The sequence below is a fragment of the Daucus carota genome, chromosome 5 (genome assembly GCF_001625215.2).
Source record: "Daucus carota subsp. sativus chromosome 5, DH1 v3.0, whole genome shotgun sequence".
Taxonomy (NCBI): Eukaryota; Viridiplantae; Streptophyta; class Magnoliopsida; order Apiales; family Apiaceae; genus Daucus; species Daucus carota.
The window spans coordinates 39,968,139-39,982,438 of record NC_030385.2 but is presented as its reverse complement, the minus strand read 5'-3'; the positions used below and the strand labels follow the sequence as shown (position 1 = coordinate 39,982,438).

The following is a 14,300-nucleotide window of genomic DNA, read 5'->3' as shown; positions in this document are numbered from 1 at the left end:
TCAAAGCCAGCAATTTGGTTTGATGTATTATGATAATGCATCTTTATGTGTGTGTGATGTTGTGTGTGCGTTCAACTAGGCAGCATGCATGCAACCTTTTAGCTAGATTTGCTTTTGCTGTCCCCTGCTGCTTGCTCACTTTGCTGCAACATGTACTAATTATATATTTCTCTAGCCGACTAACATTCTACAATTGTGCTTGTCAAAAACTTTCTATTATTGAAGCCTGCAACTTGCATCAGATATCATCGCGTCATGTTTTTTCTGCGTTCTTTGCAGATTACCTGGGGACGTTTGGTTTATCCGACGATTAATTTATAACATTTGTAATTCAACATATTGTACTTATTTCAGCAAATTTAAAATCACTCGTATTGTTATTCGTTATGCATGTCTAGACTACAGTTGTCTTTCAAGTACACATCATCCTTGATAGTAGAAGGGCGAGCGAAGACACGTCTGCATGAGTATTTAAATTTTGTGTAACTGTTCTTACCAGTTTCCCAGATTTTTTAAAAAAGGGATTTTTATATTCTGCAACTATTATTTGAAGCATACAATCATGCATTGTACTGTATGTTACATTTTTTGTTCTTTGCTGAGAAAACTACAATCGGCTTATATCGCGTCCAAATGCACCAGTTGTAGCCCAGTTAACTGCAACATATAACTTGTTCCTCCAGCTCACCAGGCGTGAAAAGTACGCAGACCTCCATATAAACCAACTAACGAACCCTGCCATCGATACCCCTTTTCCTTCCTGCAAACAGATGTAACAAATTGAGTAATCCGGGAAGCGGGAGCTGCCTAGTAGCAAAATAAAAAGAAATGATGAATTTGTTACCTTGCTCTGCCTAAGGTCAACAAGAGCTTTGTATCTGCCAACAGTTGCCATGCTTCCTAAATGTTTATACACAAAAGGCTTGCCTAATTCCATCTCTTGTGCAGCATTTGCATAACCTCCCCCGGCTTTACCTATCGTGTTCAGTACTTTTGCTAGATATAATCCCTGACGCTCTGCAACCTGCATTTCATGCATTTTGTATTAAAACACCAAAAATTGCATTTTATAATGGAAAAGGCTTTGATATATATAAATTGGCTTGCCTGTGCCAAGGCTGGAAGGGTTGGTTTTCCTGTACTTTCAAGGTACCCGCAGCAGTCACCAATGGAGAACACGTCTGGGGCTGAGGGAACACGCAGCCACTCATCAATTCCAATCCTTTGCAACACAAGACACGAAATATTTACGATCAGTCTCAAGACAAATACAAGATATTCTACACTGGAAAAAGTGTAAATGTGGCTAATTTAGGGGGAAATGATTTTATATCATTAAGAATAAATCATCTTTAATATTTACCTCCCTCCGGGTGCTTTTGGTATGTCCAGAGCTTGTACAAAAGGGGAGGGACCAACACCGGTAGACCATACTAACAGACCGTATGGAACAGTTGTTCCGTCAGTGAGAACTATGTTTTGAGGTTGAACATCCTTCACAATTCCCCGGACAAGACGGACTCCTGACTGGAGGAACACTTTTCATTACAACAATAACATTTCTTCCAAAGTATGGTTACAATTGAGGCACTGTCATATGCTAGAAATAAGTATATAACATAGAAATCTAATCTGAATCAAGGCTATTTCAAAATCTCTGGTTCAAGAAATCAGAGATCATCACATCTAAAACTGAACTTAACATACAGTGCCTATGATTTATGTCCAGAAACTAATTATGTCTCACCTTGGTTAACTGCTTAGTTGCATATTTCCGGAGACGGTCATCAAAGGATGACAGTATCTCATTAGCCTGGATAGTGAGAAAAAAGGGAGTCTCTGATGAGCAAGTAAAATGACAAAATGTACTCTGTGTAGATGATTAAGCAACCATCAGCAGCTAACCTCAATTAGTGTAACATGGATGTAATCTTTTACATGAGCATATCTTTGGTGAACATCCCTCATAATAAAGTCACTCAATTCACCACTGAACTCAACTCCTGTTGGACCACCTCCAACCACAACACAGTGCAGAAGCCTACGCTTTTCTTCATCACTAACTCCTGTCTCAGCAAATCCATGTAATGAATTTATAAGTTGATCAGAAACATTGTATGGAAATGGATGGAGAATTGGATATTAAAGTTGTACTATATTGATACCAGGAACATCAGACATCATCAAGTTAAGTAGCAACTTTCTTCGGATCTCCTGAGCATCATGAACTTCGCGTAGAAAAATGGCATGCTCTTTCACACCATTGATTCCAAAAGTGGAAGCTTCAGCTCCAGAGGCTATAATCAACTTGTCGTATGAGATTCTGAACTTCCTTGGATCCAGCTTTGCTAATCCATCGGTTACAGTTTGGCAATGCACCTAAATTTAACATAACAACGAATACTGAGAAATCATCTAATCTTAAACTTCAAAGTACACAATTATTCAATTCAATATAAATTTGTAAACCTGGTGCTTCTGAGTATCAAGAGCTGTGCAATTAGCCAGGAACAAATATGAGCCAGGCTCGGTTGAAATGGCAGGTTGTATGCGGCCTATATGCTCAGCTACGGACCGAAATTCTAGCGTGCCTACGCAAGTGGAAGCCAGAAGAGGCGTGAAAACCATATGGTTCCTAGGAGAAACACAGACAACATCATAAATGCTGGTGTCAATGTCCTTCATGAGCCTGCAACCAGCCCATCCGGACCCCAGGACCACCACCCGGGGCTTCTCGCCGGCCTTTGTGGGACCTAACTCGGCCGTTTCTGCAGTGGCAATGGAAGTGAAATGGCGTGAGAAGAGGAGGGTGTCTAGTTTGGTTTTGTTGGTGGTGGACTTGGAGACTCTGGTAAGAGTCTTGATGAGCCAATGCATGGTGTGGAGCCTGTAGAATATCAGAGCTAGAGGGGAGTTTCTTTTTTGTGTTATTTGGATATGTCATGGTTAAAATTATACTATCCGCGGTTACTTATAACTGATCGGTGAAAACCTTGTTCATAAGGTGACATGGTCATGAAAATCATACATTAATTATATTCACCGTAAATTGCTGCATATTCGTTCTAAATTGCTAATTACTATATGTTGAAACAATCGTTTGTCAGGGATCCGGACTCTTTGAAAAATATAGGTAAATGTTTGTGAGGCAGAGGTGGATAGGTGTACTGTGTACATGTTTATGGACAAAACAGAGTCTGAAGTGGGACCAAAGTTGGGATATTAGGATTGAATTTCGGTGGTTCATGCCTTTCTTCACTGTCTTCTTGCTCCTAATATAGGATTGCATCCTTTCAATTCTTGAGATCAGATCCTTCTGCAGTGATCAACAGGAACTACAGAGTCTACAGATAAAGGGTGACGAGATTGTTTTTTATTCTAAATCGAGTTGAGTTTGTCTATATAAATGCTTTATAACCTGGTCTCACTCTCATTTTCTTACCGAACACATGTTGATGTCAAGTTCCAACTGAACCGAATCAAATTTGCAGAATTTAGTTCGAATTTGTTCACAAACAAAATTTACCTTTTTTTTTTATGGAAAAAATTTACCTTCATTCTAAAAGTAGAGTCCGTATTCGTGCAAATTTATTGTACGAAAAATTCAATATCTGAAATAAACAAATATTTATTTCCTTATAAAACAACTTTTATAGAACAAGGCTTTGTTTTGCTGTTGCAGCTTTTTGAAAAGCGACTTTTAATTCAAAAACTGTTTTTTTGAAAAAGTTTTTTTTTCATCTTTTACCGAGAAATTATCATAAATCTAACTACCAAATCTCATAAAAAATATTATAATATGCAAATATCAAAAAAATTATTAAACATAGTACTTATTTATCGACACATTTTTAACAGCATAAGAGCATCTCCAACCATCGAAAACCCTTAGCTTAAAGGTGACATACTATAAATAAAAAAATTTAGCCAACAGCTCGAAAAACTCATACGCCAACCATATCGAGCTGTTGTCTATAATTTTAGCCAGCCTCGTAGTTAAATTTGTCGAATCTCTACAGGTCTGTAAATTGCACATCATGTCTTATGAGTCCCAATTAGCCAAGGATTATAGTCAACGCCGTTGGAGATACTCTAATAATTTTTAACAATACTCCAAATATGATGAGCATGAGTTTATAGAAAACTGATAAACGTGGCACATAGCCCCTCTACTCGCAACATCAAAATCCTCCTCTCCAAGAAATTACAAGAACCCACGTAAACCGCTTCAGTCTTCCTCTCTTTTCGAATCTCATTTCACTTTAATTAACCGCTCCTTAATTCTAGTTACACTATATAATGTGCCACTTACATGTTTCTCATCTGTATTTACGATATTCACACTAAGCTTTCAAGTCACATTACATTATCATGGCAGAGTCCGCAGAGGTAGCTCCCTCAGATGCCAATCTCGGTCGCCACCTCGCTCAGCGTCTCGTTCAAATCGGCGTCGAAGACATTTTTACAGTGCCCGGTGACTTCAACCTCACGTTACTTGATCACCTTATTGCAGAGCCGAAGCTGAAAAATATTGGCTGTTGCAATGAGCTGAATGCAGGCTATGCAGCTGACGGATATGCTCGTCAGAGAGGCGTGGGGGCTTGTGTTGTCACGTTTACGGTTGGGGGGCTTAGTGTGATCAACGCGATTGCAGGTGCTTATAGTGAGAATCTCCCGGTGGTTTGTATTGTAGGAGGTCCGAATTCTAATGACTTCGGGACTAATAGGATTCTGCATCATACTATTGGAATTCCGGATTTTGGCCAGGAGTTGCATTGTTTTAGATCTGTTACATGTTATCAGGTACGTGGGTGCTCGTTCAAATACAAACTAAATTAGCCCAAAAACTGCGACTCTGAGGTGCTAAGACTGAATCTAACTTACTAAGCAATGGTATTATTAAGAGGGCATTTGGAAACGTGCATATCATTTCAAATTATAGATTTCAAATGATAGGATTTGAGTTGTCGTTTCAAATTCAGTGGTTTATATTCATATTTGGATGTCCTGGATTTTAAATGAAATCCAAATTCATATTCTCAAACAGGTTATATGTTCAAATTCAGAATTTGAAATGAAATTCAGGTTCCCAAACGAATCATAAATTGCAAATCATCTCATGTCCAATTCTTAATATGAAAGGATTTTTTCTTTTCTAACATCATATGGTCATGCTTAATATAAATTATTTTTACAAGGAGAACAATTAGTTGTAGTTTGTTCTCTGTTTTCTTAGGCTGTTGTTGCTAATCTAGAAGACGCGCATGAACAAGTAGACCGTGCAATAGCTACTTGCCTCAAAGAAAGCAAGCCTGTTTATATCAGCATTAGTTGCAATCTCCCGGGCATCCCTCATTCCACATTTACCAGAATTCCCATTCCATTTGCAATTTCCCCCCGGTAATAGAAATCCTGGTTTATTCTTCTTAATCTTGCTTAATTCTTAATCCAGTATTTTCATGTAACATGGAATGTTGATTCAGGTGTAGCAATAAAGCCGGGCTAGAAGCTGCAGTAGATGCTGCAGCTGCATTTCTTAACAAGTCAGTGAAGCCAGTAATGGTTGGAGGGCCGAAACTCAGAGTGTCCCAGGCCCAGGAAGCGTTTATGGAATTAGCAGATGCATCAGGATACGCTGTATCAGTAATGCCATCAGCTAAAGGGCATGTCGGGGAGCAACATCCACATTTTATTGGTACTTACTGGGGTGCAGTTAGCACTGCATTTTGTGCTGAGATTGTTGAATCAGCAGACGCCTACCTATTTGTTGGTCCTATATTTAATGACTACAGCTCTGTCGGATACTCACTCTTAGTCAAAAAAGAGAAGGCTGTTATTGTGCAACCAGATCGCGTAGTGGTTGCTAATGGCCCTGCCTTTGGTTGCGTTTTAATGAAGGATTTTCTGAGGGAGCTTGCTACGAAGATTAAGAAAAATGAAACGGCTTATGAGAACTATCATCGGATTTTTGTTTCTGAAGGACAACCACTGAAAGCTGAGCCTCAGGAGGCTCTGAGAGTAAATGTTTTGTTCCAGCATATTCAGAAGATGCTGACGAGCAACACGGCTGTGATTGCAGAGACAGGTGACTCGTGGTTTAATTGTCAAAAGTTAAAACTGCCTGATGGTTGTGGGTAAGTAACAATGCAAAATGGATGCAATTAGCTCTTTGTTTCCCTTTGATTTTTTTCAAATGCATATATGAAAAACAAAAAGTTGGTGTTCCAGGTATGAATTCCAAATGCAGTATGGTTCAATAGGATGGTCTGTTGGTGCCACCCTTGGTTATGCACAATCAGTTCCTGGGAAGCGTGTCATTTCTTGCATTGGAGATGGTAGTTTCCAGGTAAGCCTCGTACTTCAGAAGAAACTGACTTAAAATCAGAAATAGGCCAGAAACTGACTTAAAAAATAACTTATTTTTTTAAAAAAGGTTTTGATAAAAAATTATTTATAAGACATAAGTTATCCATAAATTACTTTTATTTTTATTATTACATTTTCAGTAACTCATAATTCATCAATAAGTCAAAATTTCAGAGTTATGTTAAGTCATAACTCACAATTTTAAACTCGGTCAAACGGGCTCTAAGTAACTAGTTCTCCTCTGTATAACAAATTAACAATTACAGGAGCTCATATTTGGAGCTCCTCTGTATGATAATATGTATGCATAAAATGCTGCAGGTAACTTGTCAAGATATTTCAACAATGATACGAAACGATCAAAAGAGCATTATATTCTTGATTAACAATGGTGGATACACAATAGAAGTTGAGATTCATGACGGGCCATACAATGTCATTAAGAACTGGAATTACACTGCCCTTGTGGATGCTATACATAATGGCGAGGGCAATTGTTGGACAATGCGGGTATCTGCAGACACTTAAATCTGACGTTAATAAGTGATATTCACTAAGATATAAACCTAGGCAATTTTTTAAATCTCTTTTAACTACAGGTAAAGACTGAAGAGGAGCTTATTCAAGCTATCGACACATCGTTAGGAGACAAGAAAGATTGTCTGTGTTTTATAGAAGTGATTGTGCATAAAGATGATACCAGCAAAGAGCTGCTGGAATGGGGATCAAGAGTTGCTTCTGCTAATAGTCGCCCTCCTAATCCTCAGTAGAATATGTGATACACATCAACTTTCTTAAGTTTTGTATTTCACAGTTATATCAGTATTGTCTATCAGACTATCATCTAAAATAAGAGTTTTAAAATTATAAAAACTTTGTTTTGAAATTTTTCTAATTAGTTAACAAAACAGAAATTCTTGAAATAGGGGTGTTTATATAATTGGCCAACAAATTACAATGACAGACAACAGTAAATATTGTTTCCCAGTAGAAACTTCTCTGCTCAAGTACAATACACAACTAGAACACAAAACTTCCTACCACTAAAGTGGCAAGGCCAACTGTTAGATTATCATCCAGCACTGTGCTTAAAGGGTGGGATTCTACGAGCGTCGATGCAAAAGAAGCAACAAAGAAACCGAGAACCATTTCCCAACTCTCCTCGAGGTAGCCAAATGAGGAGAAATAATGCATGTACCTATGACAGTGTAACTGGGTTAGTAAATTGGCAACATAATTTTGCTTCAGGGTATTCCAGTACTACTTAGAAGTTATAAGAGGCAAAGTGCAGCTACCCGACAGACGCGATGAAACCAGCAATAAGCATTGCAACACTACCAGCAATGGATTTATCACTGTTGTAAGGGAGCTTTTGGCTTCCAAACTTCCTTCCGATGATGTCAGCCACTCCTGAATCCGGATGGAGAACAGAATAATTAGTAGCATTATCAGATATTCAATTTAGGTTGGTGACTCTATTCCAACTCATCTTATACATTTACATAATTACATGCATCTGACTAAGAAACCCAGTACAACAGTATAATACGCTGCACCCAACAATTTTAGTACAACAGTATAATACGCTGCACCCAACAATTTTATTAGATGATCCATACCATCTCCAGCACAGAGGTTGCAAATTGCTGCAATTGTAATTGGGGAACTTCTCCAATAAACCGTGCAAGCTATAGAAATAGTTAAAACATAGTATAGGGGACCCTTCAGAAGTTCCCTGGTGCAATGTGAGAACGACTAAGAAGCAGTTACACAAGAAATTTAAAATATCAAGAAGAAGAAAAAAAAAAGCAATGATTAATGAGACTAATAATCTGTCCAGATCTGTTTGTTATACACAATGTCAAGAAATAAATAATTTTCTCGAGCTAGGTAAAATTTCCACGGTATTCATCAAGCTTTAGTTGGCTGCAAAACATTTACATATTAGTATGTTATTTCAGAGGAGGAAAGACAGCTTAGTGGTGGGAGCTTGGTTAAGAATTCAATCCTCACTGCCCCCATCCCCACTTCATTTCTCATCTCCCCTGAGTGATAAAATTCAGCATGAGTAATGTTTTTCTTGAGCATTTGGGTACCTAAACTGACCAAGATTTTCTGGTCCTGCCTAAGACTGCTGAACTTAAGTTTCAGCTAGGTGATTATGTAGCAGACTGACTCTATGGTAAACTGGAAGTTTGATACAGCGACAGACATTTTATGTGTATGACAGATTTTAAAGCAAATATCAGAATTTAATTACTTAAACGACTGCATATGGTGACGGAAAGTTTATATCTTCGTTCAGAACTTCAGATATGTAATTATCTAGAGAATGTGACTGGCATATGAATAAATCTATATCTGTATTTGATGTTGGGGGAATGCGGAAGGGGCATTCCACAAACCTATGCGGATAGGCATCAATCATTTTCATCTCAAAGAAATTTTACCTGTAGTCTCCAAATCTGCTCATGGATTTAACCGTAGCCTCGTCTTTCCATATTCCTAATCCCATAAGAAGCATTTTAACAATGTTCAGTCCAGGGATGAGAGCTGCAAAAAGTGCTCCTTGATGACCGGAACTGCAACAATATAACCACTCTGTCATTCATTGAAAATGAAAAGGAGTAAAAATGTTCTGTATATAAAGTACCTGTACATCGGCCAGCAAAGCATGAATACTAAACCAAAGCTTATATGCACCATCTTCCTGTTAACTTTCTGAAAATAAAGTATAAATGTCAGAAATCAGAATTCATCATGATTCATGCGCGAGATAGTTGCAAATTTGTGCAGCATCTGACTAGTAACATTTGCCTCTTGTTTGTACTCTTTTTTATCCTAAATGGTCAATAGAAAACTATCATCCCTGTTTTCTTTAACATAGCCCAGTCCATTTCGGAATTTATATTCATGCTAGCCACCCCATCCACCAAGAGCAAGCAATGATTAAACTAGATGACACAACCACCAGCCACCAAACCCAAATTTAAATATAAACCCTTTAGAATCCAAAACTCACATGTAAATTAATTGAAATCTTTAATAAACTTTTGTGAGTGTCTAATATCTGGTACATAAAGTGAAACCAAATTTAAATCCCTAATCAACTATTGTGAGTATTACTTTAACGAGCATGGTCGAAGCCGTTTGAGCCGAATGAAAGGAGCTCCATATACATAAAAGAGTTGAAAAGTTAATTCTGCGCACACAATATTACGATGAATGCTTTTTTGAGGTCTTCAACAGAGGAAAAAATATAAACAGATTGTGTGCAAGTATCTAAACAAAATCAGCAACATAGCACTCACTACACTATAACTCGTAAGTGACTAGTTCTCCTAAAACCTTAGGAAGATGTTTACCAGGATCATATATCTAACACTCTCCCTCGCAGCGTTATAACTGTTAACTGACCAGTTCTCATAAAACCTTGGGAAGAGACTTACCAGGATCATATAATCCAACATTCTCACTCACTTGAAAGACTATTTTTGGGTCGAGGGTGGACCTTAACGCTCATTTCCATCTTTGGATTTTAGACGAGCCGGTTACTTAACAGTAATTACACATAAACTGCATTAATAATGTATTCGAAATTTTCTGAAACACACCTGCTCGAAAATGCCTCGCTTGGCAGTTTCTTCCCAAAGTCGAAGAACACAAGAAGCAACAGCAGCTGTAATGACAGTAGCACATATATCACCGGCCAGCGCATTATCGGAAAACATTGTGGCCTCAGCTCTTTCCGGTGACTGTGCTTATCAAAATGCTTCGAACACCACAACGGAAAATCAGGTGAGGATGCTAGCAACTGCAAATAAAGGTGAATATATAAAGGATTTGTCAATAACAAAAATGTGACGATTGAGACAACAAGAGAGTTGACTTTAAGAACAAAATTACTTAGAGCATCCTAGTGCTCCTCAGACAAGCTTTTAACTCTAAAATTTAAGAGCATATTAGAGCATCTCCGGTAGCATCTTAGCCCATTCCTTAAATATAATATAAAATATTGGATCCTAGTGACTTAAGATAATAATAGCTATTCTCACCTCCAACAATATTCCTTATATTCATTCCTTATATATTATTTTATTATTAAAAGTTGCCATTATTGCAATAGGTGAAGAGAGAGAACATGTTTGTATTCAAAATTTATTATAAAATAAGAGTTAGGAGAGGAGAGAGGTTACCTAAAGATAAGGCATGGCTAGTGGATCTTAGTGATTTAGGGAATCACTAGGATACTGTTGGAGTGGATTATTTTCCCATATTCCCATATTTTGGTTTAAGACTCCAAATAGGGAAGCTGGAGTTGCTCTTAGTGCTCCAACGGACACCTAGTAGCTCTTTAAAAATTTAAGTTCCCCTCCTTCCTTTCTTTTAAAAAAAGAGCATCTAGGTGCTACATATTATGGGTGAAATTGTCACGCTATTCAATATATTAACTTACTAGGAGTCACATATTATATTTTTTTAAAAAAAAAATTAAAATCATCATTGGAGATACTCTTACTCCGTCCCATTTCACCGAACACGGAGGGTAGTATAAGTACAAAATTAATTGGTAAAAGCAGTGTTCTGAAAGTCGGATTAATCGCCGATTAATCGGGATTAATCGCCGATTAATCGTTGTTCGGTCGGCCACCGTCTTGATTAAGTGTTGATCGATGAAAAAAATCGTTTTTCCTGAAAATCGGTTAAAATTGGGATTAATCGGTCAAAAGTCGGGATTAATCGGAAAAAGTCGGTCAAAAATCGGTGAATTTAAAAATAAAAAGTAAAAAAAATTGAAAATTTAAATTTAATTTTAAATAAAACAAAAGGCACAAAAATGACAAAACACATAAATTAAAGTTGTTTTTATTACCTTTCACTATTTCAATATTAACTACTAAACTCTAATTACATAAATTTGAAATATCTTCCTTCGCTGATTCAATCAAATTCAGATGACTAGACTTGTATATGTATATAAAGGCATATTTGTGTTATAAAAAATCATTAATCTTTTAATTTTATATGACTATAAATTTATACTATATATAATTATATTTATATATATATTATTTAAAAGAATATTAAATTGATTACGATTAATGATCTGATTAATCATTCCAATTAATCTCCGATTATCCGATTAATCGTTGGACGATCCTTTCACCGACTAAGTCCGATTCCCGCTTTTTACAACACTGGATAAAAGTATCAAATCACAAAATTAATTATATTAAATAATATTGATTATTTAATATCAAATCAATTAATTATTTGATTATTTAATCTGTAAGGAAATTAATTTTTAAACAAAATTCATTAAAATGAAATATAAATCATATCAATTAATTATATTAAATTATAACAAACATGTAATAAGAAAAGGTAATTTAGATATAAGAAGTTCCAAACAAATAAATTATATCATTAAAAAAACCAATCACAAGGGACATTTAATTTAAAAAAAATATTTTTCGAAGTAGTACTAGTATATAAAAACATAATTAGCATTTTATTAATATAATTAAATAGGTCAGCATAATTAATGATAATGAATAATCTCACTCAGCGAAAGTAAAATCATATATCATTTGATATACTCACATATAAAATAAATGGTTTATATTAGAAAAAATGAAGTGTATAGTTTAAAATCAAGTTTAAAAAAAAAGAATTATTTTTAAATGAGATTTTGCAAAGCTAGATCATTATTCTATTCAATTTATAAATAATTATTAACTTGTTGGAATTTACTTAATATTTTTAGCTAGTATATAAATATAATACATAATTATGCATGTCGGCTGTTTCCGGCTGAGGCCACGAATTTTGAAAAACTGCGCTTATTTGTACAATTTATACAGAAACGAGAATTATTGTTTGATAGTAACTGCAAACCTTTTTTCCGTTAGAAAGATATTGCCAACTTTTTTGGAATTTTATAAGGTTGATTATATTTCTACTATCTTTGTACGTATAATTCCCACGAGGAATTGATGTTTAATGGTTTACTTATTGTGAACTATTTCAAATTTACTTTATGCGAAATATAATTTAAAATTAAACCGTTACTCCGTAAAATTTTCTTGGCGTGCCACAAAATGTTCAGTAAACGAATTCATTTAAATTTTTGTTAATTGATTTTGAGAGTAACTCAGATGAGAACATTTTGTTGGTGAGAAAGTGAGAATTGATTAAGAAAAAAATTCAGTTTCTAAAGATTGTATTAGTGTTTTTCAATTTTTTTTACACTAAAAACTGTTTTTCATTGAGCACAATCCAACTCACTTTTATAATTATTTCTTTCATATTCAGCGGAGTCATTAGCAATTATTTTTTGCATTGTAATATTAGACCGCCGGTTCTCCTGCCTCTTCTTTATTAAACCCAGACGATGGTTACAATTCGTGACCCAGTAATATAATCTGTCTCTCAAAGATATTTACAAAATGGGAAAATAGATTTTTTTACCATTCAACTTATTATTTATTTAGAAACCTACCACTCAACTATAATTTTTTTTCTTTTTTGTCACTAATATTAGGTTCGGATTTTTTTCCAGTCACTAATGTTAGGTTCAGATTTATTATTTTGTCACTAACGTTAGGTTTGGATTTAATTATTAACATTATGTTATTCTTTTTAGCGTTATTAAAATATAATGGTTGTCTGTAATATAATGGTGATCTGATATGTGTCTATATCTTTATATGTAGTACTCCATATGTGTCCTGGGTAGTTTATTTTGGAGGAAAATAGTATGAATTAATCTCAAAATTAAGTTATTAATCTATATTTTATAAAAGTGGGAATCTTAAAATACGTGCCAAGTAGTGGTAAAGAACTATAAATAGATGAGATGGACGGAGGTAGTAATAATGACATAAATGAGTGGTAAAATCAGGATGAATTATAATTAGAATTCTAAAAATTCATTAAATTATCAATATGAAATCAATGACTTCAAACAATTTATCATCTACAATTAATTTTCAAGTAAAATTGAGTCAAGTGATACTATATTTTTGTGGAGTCTTAAAATAGTTTATAAAACTAAATTTTTTAGGTTATTAAAATGCGTGTTAAACTCTCGTATTTCAAGGTAAACTACCCGGGGGACATATAGATTATTTTTTTTTGTCAGGAAGGCAGGGGACATATAGATGACTATATATAAGAGCAAGTCCAACGGGGGAGCTAAAGTGGGTGCTATTGCCTTAATATAGCACCCAAGTAAAAAATGCAACTCCAATGGGATGCTATATTTAGATGCAAAATAGCAAAATGCTATACTTTGTGCTAAATATAGAACCAAGTATAGATGTTGATATTGCTATAATATAGCATCCAAGGAAAAAATGCAACTCCAATGGAATGCTATATTTAGATGTTATGTATATTTATGAGAGGGTAGTTGAAGTTTAGTTAACTATACATCTAATTGGTTCTATTTTGAATCTACCCACTGGACTTTGAATTCTATTTTAACTCCAAAAACAACTTTTTAGTTTCAAATTATAGCAATAGCTATACACATTTTAGCATCACCATTGGACTTGCTCTAATGCTATAGACACATATCATATCACCATAATATTGCAAACTACCACTATGTTTTATAATGCTAAAAAAAATAAAATATTGTTAATAATCAAATCGAAACATAACGTTAGTGACCAAAAAAATCCAACGTTTTTTTTGAAGGAAAAAAAATCAGCGCTAAATTCAAAGGTTAAATTTTATTCAGAAAAAATAAAATAAAATAATTTTTGAAACTAAATCTTTTAGGAGCCTCAAAATGAGTGTTCAACCTCCAAGTTAAACTACCTAGGACACATATGTAATAATACATATAAAGATATAGACACATATCAGATCACCATAATATTGCAGACTAACATTATATTTTAATAATGCTAAAAAAATAACATAAT

At 35.0% G+C, this 14,300-nt stretch overlaps 3 protein-coding genes across 3 annotated transcripts; 1 reads left to right on the top strand and 2 right to left on the bottom strand.

The window, feature by feature from the left end:
- Positions 1–493: 493 nt before the first annotated feature.
- LOC108220811 (internal alternative NAD(P)H-ubiquinone oxidoreductase A2, mitochondrial) lies at positions 494–2,942 on the bottom strand. Its single transcript, XM_017394671.2, has 8 exons — positions 2,470–2,942; positions 2,166–2,379; positions 1,906–2,066; positions 1,748–1,813; positions 1,364–1,527; positions 1,108–1,222; positions 845–1,024; positions 494–760 (listed from the first exon to the last, which is right to left on the bottom strand). Exons 1-8 carry the CDS (start codon positions 2,875–2,877, stop codon positions 608–610), a joined length of 1,461 nt encoding a protein of 486 aa, XP_017250160.1. The 5' UTR covers positions 2,878–2,942; the 3' UTR covers positions 494–607.
- A 1,301-nt stretch (positions 2,943–4,243) lies between these two features.
- Positions 4,244–7,256, top strand: LOC108222368 (pyruvate decarboxylase 2). Its single transcript, XM_017396286.2, has 6 exons — positions 4,244–4,803; positions 5,237–5,400; positions 5,484–6,134; positions 6,229–6,346; positions 6,688–6,876; positions 6,966–7,256. The coding sequence occupies exons 1-6, from the start codon at positions 4,372–4,374 to the stop codon at positions 7,134–7,136; spliced, it is 1,725 nt and encodes a 574-aa protein (XP_017251775.1). The 5' UTR covers positions 4,244–4,371; the 3' UTR covers positions 7,137–7,256.
- A 24-nt stretch (positions 7,257–7,280) lies between these two features.
- LOC108223537 (farnesol kinase, chloroplastic) lies at positions 7,281–10,231 on the bottom strand. Its single transcript, XM_017397855.2, has 6 exons — positions 9,981–10,231; positions 9,020–9,087; positions 8,817–8,948; positions 7,986–8,101; positions 7,662–7,776; positions 7,281–7,564 (listed from the first exon to the last, which is right to left on the bottom strand). The coding sequence occupies exons 1-6, from the start codon at positions 10,095–10,097 to the stop codon at positions 7,387–7,389; spliced, it is 726 nt and encodes a 241-aa protein (XP_017253344.1). The 5' UTR covers positions 10,098–10,231; the 3' UTR covers positions 7,281–7,386.
- Between the last annotated feature and the right edge of the window lie 4,069 nt (positions 10,232–14,300).

Coding starts and splice junctions, on each gene's coding strand:
- LOC108222368 (XM_017396286.2), top strand. CDS start 4,372: ATGGCAGAGTCCGCAGAGGTAGCTCCCTCAGATGCCAATCTCGGTCGC. Junction 4,804..5,236: donor GATCTGTTACATGTTATCAG/GTACGTGGGTGC, acceptor CTGTTTTCTTAG/GCTGTTGTTGCTAATCTAGA. Junction 6,877..6,965: donor GCAATTGTTGGACAATGCGG/GTATCTGCAGAC, acceptor TTTTAACTACAG/GTAAAGACTGAAGAGGAGCT.
- LOC108220811 (XM_017394671.2), bottom strand. CDS start 2,877: ATGCATTGGCTCATCAAGACTCTTACCAGAGTCTCCAAGTCCACCACC. Junction 1,814..1,905: donor TCCATGTTACACTAATTGAG/GTTAGCTGCTGA, acceptor CTCACTATCCAG/GCTAATGAGATACTGTCATC. Junction 1,528..1,747: donor CAACTAAGCAGTTAACCAAG/GTGAGACATAAT, acceptor GTGTTCCTCCAG/TCAGGAGTCCGTCTTGTCCG.
- LOC108223537 (XM_017397855.2), bottom strand. CDS start 10,097: ATGTTTTCCGATAATGCGCTGGCCGGTGATATATGTGCTACTGTCATT. Junction 8,949..9,019: donor CTTTGCTGGCCGATGTACAG/GTACTTTATATA, acceptor ATATTGTTGCAG/TTCCGGTCATCAAGGAGCAC. Junction 7,565..7,661: donor GGTTTCATCGCGTCTGTCGG/GTAGCTGCACTT, acceptor ACACTGTCATAG/GTACATGCATTATTTCTCCT.